Genomic DNA, 17,607 nt, shown 5'->3' with positions numbered 1-17,607 from the left:
TGTTTATTTTCCAAGAGGGGGTCGTGATATTTGGAGGTGATTTCACATTCTGGGCATTCTATCTTGCTCATTCTAACCAACTGATGTTGTATGTCTTCAAAGGCTAATAGACCAATGAAGAGGGACCTCCAAGGGTAATAAAACAATGAAGAGGGATCTCCAAGACTGATAAACCAAGGAGATTGAGGCTCAAAGGTAGTGGTCCAAAGGGTCTCTAAGGGCAATCTCATCCAAAGGTTGTATTGGTGGTTCAATTTGTAGTGTTTTCTCCATCGGTTGTATGTGTTTTGTAGAGGATTTGACTGCATAGTTTAGAAGTTTGGCTTCATGTTTGTATTGTTGTTCATAACAGTATATATTACTATACTTGGCTGGTTTTTTTATGTTACTTCATGTAATTTACTGTTGTGAGAAAGTGTGAGAAGTTTGGAGAAGTTTCAGTAGAAGTTGTAGCTGTTTCTTGTGTGTTTGAATACCAAAGAGTTGGAGTTTGTTATTGATTTTTACAGCAGATGTTCATGGCTGTTATCTGATGTTTGGCAGCAAGGTTGATGTAAAATCATGTTCAAACATTTAATAAAACAATCTACATCAGTTGCATTAAGTTGGGTTTTAGTATGTTATGGTTTTGGAGGTCATTTCAGTAAAACTGATTTGTCTATTTTCAAATTTATACAAATCTAATTTAGAGATTAAAAGAAATCATTCAATTTGATTTTAATATTTTAAAAATGGACAAAAAAAATTGGACATTACAAGGCAGCCAATGAACCTGACTATATAACTATCTATATCAACCAATACTATCACCTTTAACTTTCAACATAACTAATCGCTTTAAATATTTGAGGTGTGTGTGTGCCATTCAATGCATGTTGGGAAATAGTAGGGCTTTCTTTCTCCTCTGAAGTCTCATGCTCAAGTTCCACATTTGGTTCTTTTGTAACTACTCTCTCTTCTTCAACCTCATTCTTAATAATCATTAATTTTCTCTCACTATTCGTACACTTATGACCTCTAGACCATTTGCTATCACAGTACCAACATAGACCCTTTTCTCTCTTTCTCAACCTTTTATTGAGGACAGAGCTTAGTAATTTGTCTTGGGTTAAAATTGTCCCATTTTTTGTCAATAGGATTAGTCACATTTCTATCTTTCCATCTTATAGTTTAACCTTGTGTGTGTAAATTCTAGTGGTGGAGTTCCATTGCTCAGTATGCAAGGCTTGTTGGACAACTTTCCTAACAAGGTTCCAACAACCAGCATCATGCTTAATTTGGTCATTAAGTCCTTTGATGTAAAGTTACAGCCTATAATAAGGTGTCACATCCTATATTCAAGTCACCAATCTCATATGCTCAGCATTATATTTGGCTACATACCCTATTTATTTTAAATTTGTTAGTTGGGTGAAATAGCTTCCCTTCCATGGTTGCTCATAGTGCACTATTAGGTCATTACTAAATTCTTTTCAACTAAGTACTTGCCCTTGCTTGGCATTCATCATCCATTAATACAATTGATGAACTTTAGATTCTAAATGTACCGAGGCTATGTCAACATTGCATAGTCTTATATATTATGAAGCTTAAAATATTGTTCCATGAGACTTATCCATGAAATTGCATCTATAGCATCAAACTTATGAATGCCTATTTTGGGTAGGTTCAATTTTGGGCCTTGAAAAGCTGCCCTATCCCTTAATTTTTTGTCTGTTAGGGTTGTCACCAACTAGGTTGTTTAGCCAAGGCTTCAGTTCAAGAAATAGTTCTTGTTTAAACCTATCCAAACCCTCATTTAAAAAATTAAAGATGTTGCATATGGGGCAAACAAATGATCCTTGCTAAAATGTACCACTATATCACATCGTCATGGAATTTTTCCGTTGACTTAAAGTAGTGAACATTAAAGAGATTCACTAGACTCAATATTTATCGAAAATTTCTCTAATCCAAAAGATGACATGGCTTTTGATGTGTGTGTATTGTTTTTTTGTAAACTCTACATTTTTCAATTAGGTAGAGGAGGGATGTACCTAGTGTGAGTTGTAATAATAAAAATTTAAATCAAAAGCTGTTGTAATAATAAAAATTTAAAACAAGAGCTTTAGCTAAATTTGATGTCCCTCTTTTGACCAATAATTGACAAAATTTGCCTCTAAGTAGAAAATATAAAGAATTGATCCTACCTAAAAAAAATTCATGAGCTTTCCAAAAAACAAGTCAAAAAATCTTTTAAAAAAAACAAATATTGCAGCCTGTAAAGCAACTTAATGAAAAATAATAAAATTGTAATAAATTCCACAAAATGATCATAGATTGCTAAATTTTTAAGTAAAGCTTGCAATTCACATTATGTTTTGGATCCACTTTGGTATCCATATCCCTTAGCATGTTTCTAGGCTTATTTGACCCTTTCCTTAGCCTCTTTCCACAACGTCAAGGTCATGACCTCTTGTGGTATCTTTTATGTAAAATTGCATTCTACCTCTGCTAACCTTGTCACTTCTTAGCTTGTAGCTTTTCCAAGAGCTGTAATTGTCTAGACACTAGCACAACATGTAGGTGTCCTGCAATAGTTTGTCATTCATCGATTGTTTCAAAAGATTTTACCACCTACTGAATGCTCTAATTGGTGGTAACAACTTTACAACAAATCCAAATGGCTCACATTTTGAACCTATGTCACAAACTCTCAACTCACAAGCAAACTTTCCAACATACTGTTGTGACGTTTTCACACATCGCCCCATTGCAAATGGGGACCCTTGCTTTTTTTTTTGCTGTTTAGGGTTTGTTTTCTAGGTCTTTTAGGGTTTTGTCAGTTGGCCTTTGCATTTTGAGTGCTGTCGGGGAGATCAATAGGATAGCAAGTCCTGTTGGAGTGATGTCTTGATCCTGAAAATTTGGCTAAGTCTGGAATGTTCTGATCCTGAAATTTGACTAAGTCTGGAAACTGAAAAACCTCAAAAAACTAGATTTTGCAATATAACTCCTGGAGGTCTGAAACCACTCTCAAACATCCTGAAAGTATATATGGAATATAACTTATACTTAAATGTTATATTCCATTAAAATTGTCCTGATAGAGAGTTCGAAAAGTTAAATTTCGCTCCTGTCCTTCATTGAGGATCCAGAGCGAATTTCGCTCATGTCCCTCTCCAAGGGTCCAAGGCGAATCGCTCATGTCCCTCACCAAGGGTCCAGAGCGAAAAAGCTTAGTGGAGTCATTCCTGACCATGTTTGGACAAATTGAGACATCAAAGGCATGATGGAGGACAAAATGAACGTGATAGAGCATCCAGACTTGATTAAGGACGATGAAATGATGGAGTATTTGTCTAGAAAGGTAAATTCGCTCCTGTCCCTCACCAAGGGACCAGAGCGATTTTATTCATGTACACATTTTTAGACCTTGTTTGGACTCGAACTTTTATTCATGGCGTGTAAAGAGATGATATTTTCCTCAGCGAAGGAAATTTGAAGTGAAAAGTAAAAAGATTTGGCCCTGAGAGCAAAAATCGCTCCTGTCCCTCACTGAAGGACCGGAGCTTGAATTCCAATTTCGCATTATCCTTGCAAGATTTAAGTGGTTTCGCGATTTGAGGAGGTCAAGGGAAGTATGTTTTGCCCGTTGAATATAACTTAAGTACGCCACAATGAAGAAAATCGGCCTAAGTAACAAGTTCGCCCCTATCCCTCTCCAAGGGACCAAGGTGACTGGCTAGGGCGCTCCTGTCCCTCTCCAAGGGACCAGAGCGATTTTCCCTCAAGGCAAGTTTTTGGCAAAAGGAAAGCAAGTTTCGCGTTTGAGGTGGGTGGAGGAAGACACAATCGATCCGTTGAAGATAATTTTCGAAGCTAGCAAAGAACGAATTGGCTTGTAATTGCAAAAGTGCTCCCGTCCCTCACTGAAGGACCGGAGCTTGAATTTCAAATTTGCACTGTTCTTGCAGGATCAAGACAATTTTATGATTTGAAGAGACCAAGGAAAACATGATTTATCCATTGAATATAATTTGGAAGGCTAACAAAGGACGGATAAGCTTGGATTTGCAAAATAGCTCCTGTCCCTCACCAAGGGACCAGGGCGAAAATGCTTTAAAGTGCACTCATTTCAAAGATCGAATAAATTGAACTCGAAATTCTAAGTAAAAATGCCATCTTGGACGTCAAAAATGAGGTCTTGGACGTAAAAAACAAGAAGTGTGAGGTCCAAAAGGTATAGGCGCTCCTGTCCCTCTCCAAGGGACCAGAGCGATCTTGTTAATGGCCATTATTTTTCATGATTGGGCGCCAAATATCCTTCAAATTACATTAAATGCCAGATTCGATAAAACCTTGAAATATTTTTGGCATTTAATAAAAGCGCATGGTATTTAATAATTAATTTTGAGCCTAAAAAAATCGAATTTTTTAATTATAAAGGCATTTAAAATTAATTATTATTATTTTTAAAAAATAAAATAAAATTGGAGCGCTTGGGGTATTATTTAATGTTTTTATCAAGTCAGCCTCTTCTTTTATTAATTTTTATTTATCTTTTGGCCTATTTTTCCAAGTCAGCCCATGGAAATAAAATGGTGAGCGCTCTATATATTTGAGGCATGTTTTTCATTATTCAAATCATTCACTCATCATTTCAAGTGCGATTTGGAAGAGCAATTTGAGGAGCGAATTTCTACCAGGAGTGGAGACTAAGAAGGGTGAAATTCATCTTGAAGGCTATTGGAGAGGCGTATTTCTTGCTAGATTGGAGGATAAATTCCAGATGTTTTGAAGGTATTTGAAGGCGAATTTCCAGATCTTGAAGAAGCTAGTGGAAGATGGAGTTCTTTTCCAAGCTAAAGGGGGCGCATTTTGCTAAAGGGAGTCTTGATCTACATTTTGCCTAGCGAATTCTCCTATTTTTGCATCATTCTTTAGAATTAATTCCCAAGTGGAGGTATGGCGTAATCACCTTGGCACCATTTTTGAAGATTTAAATTTTGCTTTGAAAATCCTAAATTAGGAAATGATAACTCAAGATTTATCATGAAGTTTCCTAATTAAAATCTTGAATCTTCCTTTTAAAGTTTAATTTTTTCAAAAACATGTTACTAATTTTGAAATGTTGTGTAGGTATCAAGATGGCGACTCCCAAACCCGAAGGATCTACAAGTCGGAAGGCTCTCATCAAGGAAAATCAAGCTAGATCAGGGACGGTCTCCTCCAGGACGATCAAGCAAGGACAAGGGCGACCTCCTCCAGCCTAGCATCGACAAGGATGGCCTTCTTTGGACTAACGTCATCAAGGGCGACTTCTCCAATCCAGTATTCCAAGGCGAGGTACATCAATCATCCTGCACATCAAGGACACAAGAAGTCAAAGCAAAGGGTTCGTTGAAGAAGTAGATAGTTCCAGATGAATTAATTAAAGCTAGCTTCTCAACAACATCAAGTTGAATATTTACCAAGTTACAAGTGTCAGACGAGGTGGCATCCTAGTCATCACTTCTCCAGTTAGTGTGGTCCACCTCAGCATTTCCAGATTCAATGTACCTAACTCATGGAAGGTGGCACGAACTCCGATGTACCTACCCCGGCTATCCATTGGCCGATTTTTTCAGAGAGGACATGTGTCCAAGCAATACAATTATTTCATTGGTCAAGCATTAAAATGTTATGTAATGATTGTAACAAACCCTAATTAGGGTTTTCATTGTAAAATCTTGGCCATTGATCTCGAATTGATCTTAGCCATCGAATTGTATTGAGGGCACTATATAAACCCCGACTCTTCATTTTGTAAAGGCAATTAGAGATAGTATGTAAATAGTTGAAGCAGTTAGAAGATAGAAAGTAGTTAGAAGGTGATTAGAATAGCAATTAGAGTAGAGTAGAGAGAGAAGGCAAAGATTGTTGCCAAGAGGTTGTTGTAAAAGACTTGTAACTTCATTGAAGAAATGGTGAAATTTATGGGTCAATTCAACAATTTGCATGGTCTTTATACTTCTCATATTTGATTTCATGTTATTAGATGAGTGGAAGAAATATGCTTGATTGATGGTGAAATTCGCATATCCATACTACTAGCAGTTTGTTGATTGCAGACTTGCCTTGTGTAGTCAACTGGAATCGTTCAGCTTAAGCTTAACTTCAATTGTCGCTTCTTCATTGATATGCATCAACCTGATGGTGTCTATGCCTGCAGTGATGATTTGAACATCATAAAGCTTCCCTTCGAAGATCGCACTAGCCTTGTGGAGATGGTCCTGCGATGTCAAAACAAGACCTAGTTAGAGTTTCATCAAAGATCAATCATTGCTCCTACATTCTTAGTATTAGGATTAGATCCTCTCTTCGCCCTCATTTTTTTTCCTTTTTTTCAAGTCAAAGCCAGTAAGAGCCTATGTTCCAGCAATATTCAAAGCAGATCAAACGTTCAATCATCAAATGTAAGTCCCCTTGTGATTCCAACAAATCACATCATACCACAGAGAGCTTATCCACACATAGAGACCCTACATACAAGAACCTTGGAGTCATCCTAATTGATCCTTTTTCGCGATATCTTCAGCAATCAGAGGCTTTATTCAAGAGAGGATAAGGTACCCTTAGGTATTTTATTCTGTGTTTGATTGTGTACAAAATACACGTCAACACATACTAAAACGCTTTTGAGCATGGTAATCCTCATGTGAATACACCAACATATTTTGCCACTCTCTTGAAGGTCTTGGTAGCACCCTGCAACCAGCCTAGTCTCTTTTGGCTTCTCCAACAAGTCGAGGTGACTTTATTTTTGTTGCTTTTGTAGTTAGACTTTAGGGGTCTTACCTTCTCATTTTTCTTACCTTCATTGCTGCAAAATACTTTGGTGTACTTGGCACCATTGGGGTTTTACTTCCTTGTTGCTCACACACATATACACACTAGTTTGCCACCCCTTATGACTAGGGAGTGACATTCATATAATTTGTCATTGTTTTACTGTTGGTGTTGGAAATAAACCACACCCGGACCGACGATGGACTGGTCCAAGAGGGGCCAGTAGCTCAGTGGTAGAGCACTCCAGCAGTGTATGGAAGGTCCTAGGTTCGAGTCCTAGCTGGTCCATGTCTCAACATGGTATCAGAGCCAAGTCCAAGCTAGGAGCCCCAAGCACACGAGAGGTGTGGCTTAAGGGGGGGCGTTGGTGTTAGAAATAAGCCACACCCAGACCGACGATGGACTGGTCCAAGAGGGGCCAGTAGCTCAGTGGTAGAGCACTCCAGCACTGTATGGAAGGTCCTAGGTTCGAGTCCTAGCTGGTCCATATCTCAACATTTACCTCCTAAACATGTGTAGAATAAAACCGCATACACATTTTTCTATCTTCTTAGCTACTCGTGGAGGTCGAAAGACTAATATAATTGATTGATCATTTGCGGCAAGCTCCTAACGAGCCCCAACATTGTAATGTCCTATGCCTAAACAATAATGCAAATCTGATTCTTAACCCTCGGCAGACACTTGCCAATTGGATAATCACACTATTAAGTCCTCTTATTTAATCAGATCTTAGATCCTCATATTTAAATTATGTTTATACATCAACCATATCATTTCATTCCAATCAACACATGACAAACATAACACTGGATCTTCTTCTTATAACAAACAACAAATATCAGATACAATTTCTGATCTCTCTCTTATTACAATAATGACTGTATTACATTCAAATTATTTGACAACAATGGCAATTCATACCAACAACAAAGGCAAATGAATCAATTCAATTCAGCTAGAGTCTATATCCAATGAAGCTCAAACACAAACTTGGTATGAGATTGCCCTCCAAATCACTAGGGTTTCATCCTAGGATTCCCAGAACCCAAGTGCTCAAAACAAATTTTTAAAGGAATTTGGTTAAGTGTATATGACAATCCTGAATGAAGACATTTGAATATTTATTTCCTCCCGGGAAAAAAACAGGTCAGCCACCAAGCACACCCACAACTCCAAATGTGAATAGTGATCATGGGAGAGAAAGATTCCACTTGGCACCAAAAACAAACTACTAGAAACATTATGGTACGTGCTAGAAAGTTAGGATGGGAAAGGAAACATGGGCAGAGATATCAGTGGTTGGGGGTTGGTCATACCATAAGACTCAAGCTACAGGCCAGGGCATTGGGGGGCAAGCAAAAGGCATGCCGATGAGGGAAAATCTGAAAGTCAAACAAATATAACAGCGGAGCAGGAAATGGATGATAGGTATGACAAGATGGGGAAATCCAAAATTCCAACAAGAAGAAAGAAAGAGCGGATTTGGAAGAAAAGGCATACTCAGGATGGGAAAATACACAGCAGACAAAAACAAGGAAGACACAAAAACAGACCTAATAAGTATAGACTTAGACACACTAGCAATAAGACATAACAAACATCTTCTCTCTTCCAAGCTACAGGCTTTATTTGGTGCTCTTCAACAAATATGAGTTTGAATCCTCTCATCTCCCTCTCATTTTTTCTATTTCAAAATACATATGTTTTTAACATTTTAATACCATCTGTATCACTGGTTTGCTGCTTCTACTGTCCTCGTTTCTTGTAGTGCAAGTCAGTTTGAAATCTAGTGAAAACTTTAACTTTTGCAACTTTTCTGGATGACAGCACATCGTGTTGGGCATCCATGCATGTACTAGGTAGTGAGCTTCACCCTCTGGTGCCAAGTTCTTTATTTTTTGTTAATACCATTTCAGTGTCCAATTTGTCATTTCAGCACTTTTATTTTCTCTGATCTGCATTTTTTTGTCATGCATCTTTCAATCTCTTTTCTAGTTCAAGTAATGAAATATTAAATTCTAAATAGCATTAAATTTATGTTACAGATTATGGTGAAAACAAAATTTTTGGCCCAAATCATAGCTCTTATGCCACTTGTTCTGATTTTTTTAGAATAAATGCAAAAATCAATAAACTAGTAGAACACTTCAAAGGGGTGACCTCCAATAATCGAAAACTAATAATATGAATTCAATATAAACTTAAGATAGTTTGGGAGAGCCTTACTCTTCCTTATTTATTAACATAATTATGTAGGGACACACCCCTTCATCTTAATTATGTCAGCCTAAAGAATAACTATAACTAATAAATAAAAATATTAAGATCAAAAGCAAATTGAGTATATTGAGCAAAGGCTCACCCAAAGTTCAAATCCCCCAAAGGCATGTTAAGAAAAAAATGATGTAAACAACAACCATCCAAGTTCGAATCTCAAAACACAAATAAGAATAATGAGTTGGGGTCATAAATGAATCTATCTACCGTTCCAAGGACCTAATCCCTTAAAAGCGTGTTAAATATAAAACTAATTTAAGCAAACACCCACCAGTGTTCGAACCCTGATACACATGTTAAGCATTAAATTAAGAAAAGTACCAAAATAGTGAAATACCCAAGTTCAAATGTTAGAAACACATGCTACGTATAAAAATAAGAATGCTGAGCTCAAGCCATTAATGAATTAGCCTTTTGTAGCAAAACCTTATGTTTGAATCATGAAGAAGCTGGTTCAATATAAAATTGACTAAATTAAGCAAAAGATTCACCAAAATTGAAATCCCAGGAAGACATGTTAAGTGCAAACTGTTGATCTTCTTGTCATTGATGTCAACGTATGGGCAGTTTGCTTGCTGCCACGTGGTTTGCAAAGTAGTCTTTGTTGTTTGCGTGTTATGCAGATGTATCCGTGGATGTCAAGGCTGCCACTTGTCTTCATGATCGTTTGGCTCTGTTTTGCAGTCTCTGTTGTTTGTGTTATGCAGACGTGTCAGTGGATGTCAACACTGCTACTTGTCTTCTTGAATCGGTTGGCTCTGTTTTGTAACTGTTCTTTTTGTCTTTGGCGGTTTACTGACATTGACAGAATTTTTGGTGGTTTATCAGAAGTCTGCACAAGTTGGTAGAATATTCTTGACTGTTTCAAATCTGACAGCTGTGCTTGTTTGTTGATCATTTTTTGTGTGTGTAGAAGTAGTTCAATATTCCTTGTGTGTACAGAAACAGTTTTAGTTTGTGCAGAAACAGTTTTAGTTTGTGCAGAGTTTGAATGATTAATTTCTGGACTATGCATAAGAGGTTACCAGTCTGACAAATACGTTTTTCTCTTAAGTATTCTCCAGATAAAGTCAGAGCTTGTTTGTTGGAGAGTTGGAGTTTTCTTTCATAATTAAAAAATCAGTTTCATTTGTTGTGTGTTAGGCATGGGGATATGAGCTTAAGATAAGATTTTTAAAGTGTGAATATTGAGATGAGGACTATTTTTGACAGATCTTTCTGGGTTGCAGAGTAGAATAACACACACAGTCTTTTTTGCAGATTTTTTGAAGATGATATACAGAGATACACATGCAAGAATATCAAATTGCTGGGGGACTGATCCAAAACTCATGTTCTGAAAGCTTGTTCAATCTGTATTGAAGAAATCATAGGTGACTTCAATATAATTTTTCGTAAGTTTTGGAGAGAAAAGGGTGTTTGTGATACATTCCTCTCAGTTTTAGAAGAAATTTATAGTCGAATATATATGTTAAAGTCTGAAGTCTGAGAGGTTATAAGTTCAGTTTTATTACTTCTATTAAGAGGTTGGAGCCTTTGTGTTATTGATAAAGTTGGAGCTCTTTTTGAGGTTGGTGCCTCTTTTGTACTGAGTTGGTGCTTTTATGTGAGTTGCAGCTAACTGTTGTATTTGGATTGATGCCCAGTTTATTTTATGAAAACTTTTGATGCTGTGATTTTTTATCCAAAAGGGTTTTCCACAAAATAAATCTTGTGTTCTCTTAGTGGTTATTGGCTCAGCTCTGTTAATTTGTTTTTATATGTATTAAAAGTTTTTGAAATACCGATTCACCCCCGCCCCCCTCTCAGTATTTCTGATTTGATTAACACAAACTTCAGTAAAATAATAAAATGCCTGAGATCAAATCTCAGAAAGACGTGTTACCTATAAAATTAAGAATGACTAAATTCAAATCTTGGAAAGACTGGTACAGATAGAATTAAAAAATATTGAGCTCAAACCCTAAATGAATCCGCCTTTTGTAAAATGAAACTAAATTTGAATCCCTACAAAGCATTTTAAGTACAAAACTTCAGTAAATTAAGCGAAAAATTGCACAAGTTCAAATCCCCGAAAGACGTTTTAACCTTTAAATTGAATAAATTATGATGTGCCCATTCGAGGCCAGGTGCAAACCCCAACTTAGATTTGACAGAATATAATCTAGATTGGCATCATGGGTGGTTTAGCGGGAACAATTTATAAATAAAAATTAAACTGTAAATAAAAAATTTAGACATAGTTAAACTTACGGAAACACTGATCCAAATATGCTTCTCCGTTTACGAGTTCCAAGCAAATGGAGCACTGAATTCCGCCCATTGAAGGCCTCCAACAGGATATACGAAATTATATTATGCCATGATTTTATGACCGCATGATCTAGTGTTGTATGGGTATTTATTCGGTATTCTGCGAGAAAATATAATGGGTAGAAATATACAGTCTCAGCATGGCGTTTGTGTTGGAGCTTCCAATGGCGCAGGAACAATTCATAAGGGAACACCTTCCATTAATAGAAATGGAGAAACAAAAACTGTAACAGATTTGTATTTGTTTGTTCGTACGATGTAATTCCTTACCGTTACGGTTTACCTAGGCTAAGTAAATAAATAAATGCAATCAAATATACCCGTTTTAAAATCATTTTATTTTTATATTGATTATTAATTTAAGGATAGTTGTTTGCGATAGAATAGAAGAGAATAGAATAGAATGGAAGGTTTTTAATATTCATGGAGTTAAAAGAGAGAGTTTATGAGATGGTCGATTCAATTATTTTTATTTTGTGAAGTGTTGATCATTCAATTTGAAAAGAATAAGTTATTAAAGTATTTATGTACTTGAATTTAGATGTCTTTGTAAGCTTTATAATCTAAAATAAAGTGTTCTTCTCTTTTAATTGTGATAGTTGTTCAAAATGCATATTCTCTCTTTTCTCATATTTCTATTGGCATTTTCATTTATATGTTTCATATCAAAGATAATGTGGATTAGTACTCAATTAGGTAATGAGAATCTTTGATCTCTAACGGATATTGGCCTCTAAATAGGCATTTTGTTGAATGCTCGAAGTGAGGTCAAATTTCTCAAGGTAATATTTCTTCTTTCTTTCTTTTTTTCGTTGGCCATAGAGATATCCCTGTGACTCATCACAACGATTCCCACCAAACCTTGCCTTGGGCTTACTTTTTTTTGCCAAGTTTCCTACATAGATTTGTGGAACTTACTAAAAACATATATATTTTTTTAGTTACCATTGCTAATGCAAGCATTCAAGTGTGATTTTGTAGAAAGTTTAACAATTGAATCTACAATCTCTTGTTTTATGAGATGCAATCTTCCTCAAAAATTTGGTTGTGTTTTATGGAAAAAATGCCTAAATATAGGCTATATGTGAGTGTCAAATAAAGAAGATTATGAAATTTGTTTGATGTTTGATTTGGAAGCAGTATCTCTTTGTTAGTGAGATGCCTTGACATGATTGTTAGGTCTCTATTCTATCAAAAACAAGTTTGTGGATATGGAATGAAGTTGTCACATATCTATACTCAAACTTTAGACTCATCCTTAAAATCAACAATGTTCTTCTCTACAGCTTTATTTCATGTTTAATAGACTATTCTTCCTTTTCTAAATGTGTGGAGACTTGTAGTATTTAAAAATACCTTAAGCTTTGTCGATTCATCATAGGAAGGCAAGTTCTCTCAACTCCTATAAATTTAACAATGATTGAAAACAACAAGAAATTGTCTAATGCAAATTCATTACCCTTGTTATTACACCAAATCAAAGTGTGTTGCTAGCAATTACTCTTGAGATTTAATATGTTAGGACTCAATCTTTTCATACCTCTATTTGGCTTGAATCTCTTCCTCTTTATGTGCCCATTTCATGATCCTCCATAAATAACTGATATGAGAAAGTCTACAATAGGCCACCATGTTAAAATTTGCCTTGGTTGTATGTTCCCCTTCCTTTTCCTTAGCTCGTTCCTCGAAACTCAAAAATCCAACAATTGGCTAAGTTTGAAATTTATTTGAGCTTTCCATGTTGTAGAAACACCTAATGGGTTATTAGGGAATCTTGGAGTAAATCGTGCAAGTTATGACCAATCAAAGGTTTCCCTAGTTCCAATAACTTCCATCAATGCCCACTGTAGTTTTGAAAATAGGTGAAACTACCTACGAGTTTCCAATTCCTTTCATGTTATTCATTCTCGATTCTTCTTATGTGCCTTAGCCATTTATAGTGATGTTAGTTAGGAGGTGTGCTTGTTCTTGGAACCATCAATGGTTCTTGTTCATGTTCTTATTGGAAATGCCAATGAAACATGAAGAAAATTGCTAAGTGTTTGTTGAAGGTTCTAGAAGTTCTTGGAATTGCCAAAATCATCCATTTGTTCGTAACCTTCCTTTCTACATTGATTTTGTTCTGAGTAGGGCCCAAGTTTCCGATTGAAAAAATTAGAGTGGGGTCCCATGGAGGGGGCTTCCTAAAAAATAGAGCTGGAGCTACTGAGATTTTTTAGGAATATTTTATATCTATTGGTCTCATGAATTTTGTGGTGTAGACTAGCTTAAAAGTTTAGCCTCCAAAATTTAAGGAAGTCGGTGGTCTCATGAACATAACACTTTTGCATGAGAAATAAAAACAAGTAAAAAATAATTATATTCCTTCCAAAAAAAATCTTAACAAAAATCTAAAGTTAGATTATTGATAAGTGGTAGCTTACATTCCTAAGCTAGTGGGGCAATTTCTAGCCCCACCCCATTTTCACCTGCATAAATATGCAAGCCTAAAAAGTAAGAGCTTCTAATTTTTTGGAAAAGATTCCAAATAATCTCGTAGCAAATTTTATTTTTCATCATGGGACCTCTTGTTCCTAAACAATAGAATCTTAAGCCCCTCCATGGGACCCCAACCTTAGGTAGTGTTTGCATAGTTTTGTAGTTTCATGTTGAAGATCATCTTGTTAGGCGGCCTCACTTTCTTTCTATCAACTTTTAGTCGATTTTGGCTAATTTTTGGAGAGTCAAAGTGATGCAAGAGCATCCCCGGTTCTTGGCAATGTTGCATCAACCATAAATATTTGGTTTTTGTTTGTTTTTTGTTTTGCAGTTTCAACATTTCTTTCTACATTTTCTTGCATTGTCTCACCGGATCTTGCGGAGTTGGATTTTGCTTAAGGACATGATCATCTTCCTTATTCCTAAACCGCGGAGCACTTGGATCATTTTCTGACAAGTTGTTGATTTCGGATTCTGAGACAGTTTTCTGGCATCGAAACCGCTTGGACCTATTTGCATTGGTGAATCTACCGAATCCTTTTCGTAGCTTGTGGAGCCCAATTTGTTGATTCCGATGTTCCTTGGCGTGTGACCAACCTTCCCTTTGATCCACACTTCATCCTTTGGATTTTTCAAAGGAATCTCTCTGGTGGAGGCCAACATGTTGGTTTTACATGTTTGATATTGTTCTTCGCATTTGATCCCCTTTGGCCAAACAGATCTCCTTGGATCTTATAAATATTTGTAATTGAGCATTAGAAATCAGTCATATAGAACATAGAGATAGATCATAGGATTTAGAGGTCCAAAGTTGACCAATTATATAATTGAGCATGTATGTAGCAGGCCAGTGAGTCGAATCTTGTAATCCGGATATTATCAATTATCTGTAATCAGTTTTCGTGATCTAATTCATTCAGTTCTACATTGCCTCCATCATATCATCTTGTTTCCGTTGTGTTTACTCTTGTTGCCCAGTCCGCATTGATCTCTTTGAGGTCCCTCCTGACCGATGATTACACCACAAAACTTCTAGTGGTTTCGAGAACCAGTAAAACCTCTAACTTAGCTTTCAATTCCCTCTCTACCCCTAATCATTGACTAGGAAGTGCAATGGTGGCTAAGTGTTTGATATTTTGGCATTTTGAGGTTCTTCCTTCTTTGATGCCCTTTTGATAGGTGTGTTCGCATTTGGCATAACTGATGCAGATGCAGGTGATACAGTTGAAGATGGATGATTGTACGAGTAAAGGATAGAAGTCTATTTGTGATGAAGAGATTGAGATTTTGTGATGAGATGACATGATCAGTTATTTGTGTTGTCATTGATGGCAACTAATGTAAAATGATGTTCCTGATGCTTTGTTTTGTCATCTTAGTGATTTGGTTTACCAGAAGACAGGGTTTATTAGCAGAGAACTGAAGTCTATGAAACAGGACTTTAACCGATAAAACAGAGATGTTTTGATTGAATCCAACGATCGACGATGATTGGTGATTTGAGGTTTGGATGGTGAACTTGTATCATGGAAAGGTGTATCTGACCAAAACCGGAACTTGTGAAGATTACCAGAAGGCGTGTTTCAAATTTATGATGAAGTTTTGCTAAGGTTTTAGTAGGGTTTAAGACCGGTGAAGAAATCATCAAACCGGTAATGATTTTTGTTATGACGGTGATCAACGACGAGTCTACATGAAGTTGGTAACACGACACAACCCGCATGAAAATATTTGATTGTTGTTTTGGTGCAATTCAAGAAAGAAATTCCTAGGAATTAGTGAAATGCTTAGTAGAGTGCTTTGAGGGTTTGACTTTGGTATAGATCGGATTTTTGTGATGGGTTACGATCAACCAACGTTTGATATTGCATTTTAATTTGTTGTAATGATCTATATATCAATTTGTGATGATCTCTTATGATTTGATTTGTAAATTCATGATGTAATTAGGGTTTAGTGGCCGACCTAGTTGAGATGGCTATTTAGGATGACACAGCTGATGTTTATTGTGTCAGTGGTCTTAGAGAATGTGTTAACCAATCCAAGTGAAGTGTGATATTTTCCTAAGAGTTACAGAGTATTTTGTATAATTGGATCTAATCAAGCAAGCAGAGAAGTGCAAGTAATAGATCATTTCTTATTGTTGTTCCCTAATAGTTGCAGCAAGTTAAATCCCTTAACCGGGTAGGTCCTAACAGGCCTTAAACATTTAAGTCCCCTAACAAGGCAGCTCTCAAAAGAGTGTTAAGTACTCTCATGAGGTTGATCCTAACAGATTATCAAGTTCCTAACCGGGCTTCTAGGCAAATCCCTTAACCGGGTGACTCCTAACAGGGTCTGCTCCTAACCAGGCGTATTGTAAGCTTCTAATAGGGTGTAATTCAAAAGAGTACAAATATTTGTGGGTGCCAACTCCCACCATGGTTTTTCCCTATTTGGGTTTCCACATCAAAAACTTATGGTGTTCATGTGTGGAATGTTTTTCATGTGATGTTCTTGTTTATGTTTCATTTCATGCATTATTTCTTAGACACCGGTTATGATGTTTTATTAGAAGTTTATCAGAGGTTACCGATACTGATAAGGAGTTGTTTGTGAAAGTATTTGATCTGATTGATAAGGTTAATGAGTTGGTAAATGATCAATTTTATATGATTGCTTTGGTGGTAAAAGTATTGATAGTTGTGGTAAATGATTTGATTAATGTGTTAAGCAAATCTGATAAAGAGGTTGTTAGATTTGACTAAAGAAGTTGAGATATTTGTTAAATGGTTTCAGATCTGATATAAGTTTGTTTTTGAGTTTAAATTTTTAATTAGTTTTAATATTGATTCATCCCCCCTCTCAGTATTAATCGGATCCTCATTGGATTAACAATTGGTATCAGGATCTTTGGTCCTCTGTGTGCAGAAAGCCTAACTGCTTAAGGAAAAGAATCTGAGGAAGTAAAGATGATGAAGAAAGAGGGTCGCAAGTTCAACAAGGATAACAACCAGATCTGGAAAGACCAAATGAAGATCTACATCAAAGGTTTTCGTGCACAATATTGGAAGCAAGTTGAAACAACATATGTTGCTCCTACTACTACTCCCTTGACATCGAATGAACTCAGAGAGCAGCAAGATAACATGCAATCCCTATAAGCTATTGTAAGTACTTTATCTGATTTAGAATATATTGATGTTCAAGGATTGGAAACTACAGGTGAGGTTTGGGAAAAGTTAGAGACAATCTATGGAGGAGATGAGCATGTTCAAAGAGCCAAAGAGGAAAGCTTAAGAGAAAAGTTCGATGACATGAGAATGCTTGAAGGAGAGAATATTGCACAATATGGTCAGAGAATCAAAGAAGTTGTTGGTGGCATAAAGAGTGCAAGAGGTAAAATAGGAGATGATGCAATAGTAAGTAAAATGCTCAAAACTCTTCAACCTCAGTATGCTATAAGAGTATCGGCAATCCAAGAACTTAGATCTATTTCAAAGGATAAGGTAATTGTTGATTCATTGATTGGTAAGCTTACAACTTTTGAGTTAAATAGTTTTGACAATAGTGTGACAAAATCTACTGAATTTGCCTTTAAAGCTTCTGTTACCGGTTCATTTGCTAGAAAAGGAAAGGATATATGTCAAAATCATGAGTGCAGGACAAGTCATGGAAGTAACCGGGGAAATGAAGACAATGAAGATCAAGTGATGGAACTTGAGGCACTATTAGCAAAGAGATTTC

General features: G+C 36.3%; 1 protein-coding gene across 2 annotated transcripts in view; it reads right to left on the bottom strand.

Annotated features, from left to right (window-relative positions):
* Positions 1-11,692, bottom strand: part of LOC131028878 (uncharacterized) — an 80,351-nt gene extending 68,659 nt beyond the window's left edge. Inside the window, exon 1 of one of the 2 annotated variants that reach the window (XM_057959254.2) lies at positions 11,344-11,692. In XM_057959254.2, the coding sequence (XP_057815237.1) occupies positions 11,344-11,413 (70 nt within the window). In that variant the 5' untranslated portion in view covers positions 11,414-11,692. The remainder of the gene's footprint in view (positions 1-11,343) is intronic. The other variant, XM_057959253.2, reaches the window with a different exon arrangement.
* Between the last annotated feature and the right edge of the window lie 5,915 nt (positions 11,693-17,607).

Source organism: Cryptomeria japonica, chromosome 8, assembly GCF_030272615.1.
Source record: "Cryptomeria japonica chromosome 8, Sugi_1.0, whole genome shotgun sequence".
NCBI lineage: Eukaryota > Viridiplantae > Streptophyta > Pinopsida > Cupressales > Cupressaceae > Cryptomeria > Cryptomeria japonica.
The sequence above is the reverse complement of the archived record's forward strand: the minus strand, read 5'-3'. Positions and strand labels throughout refer to the sequence as shown.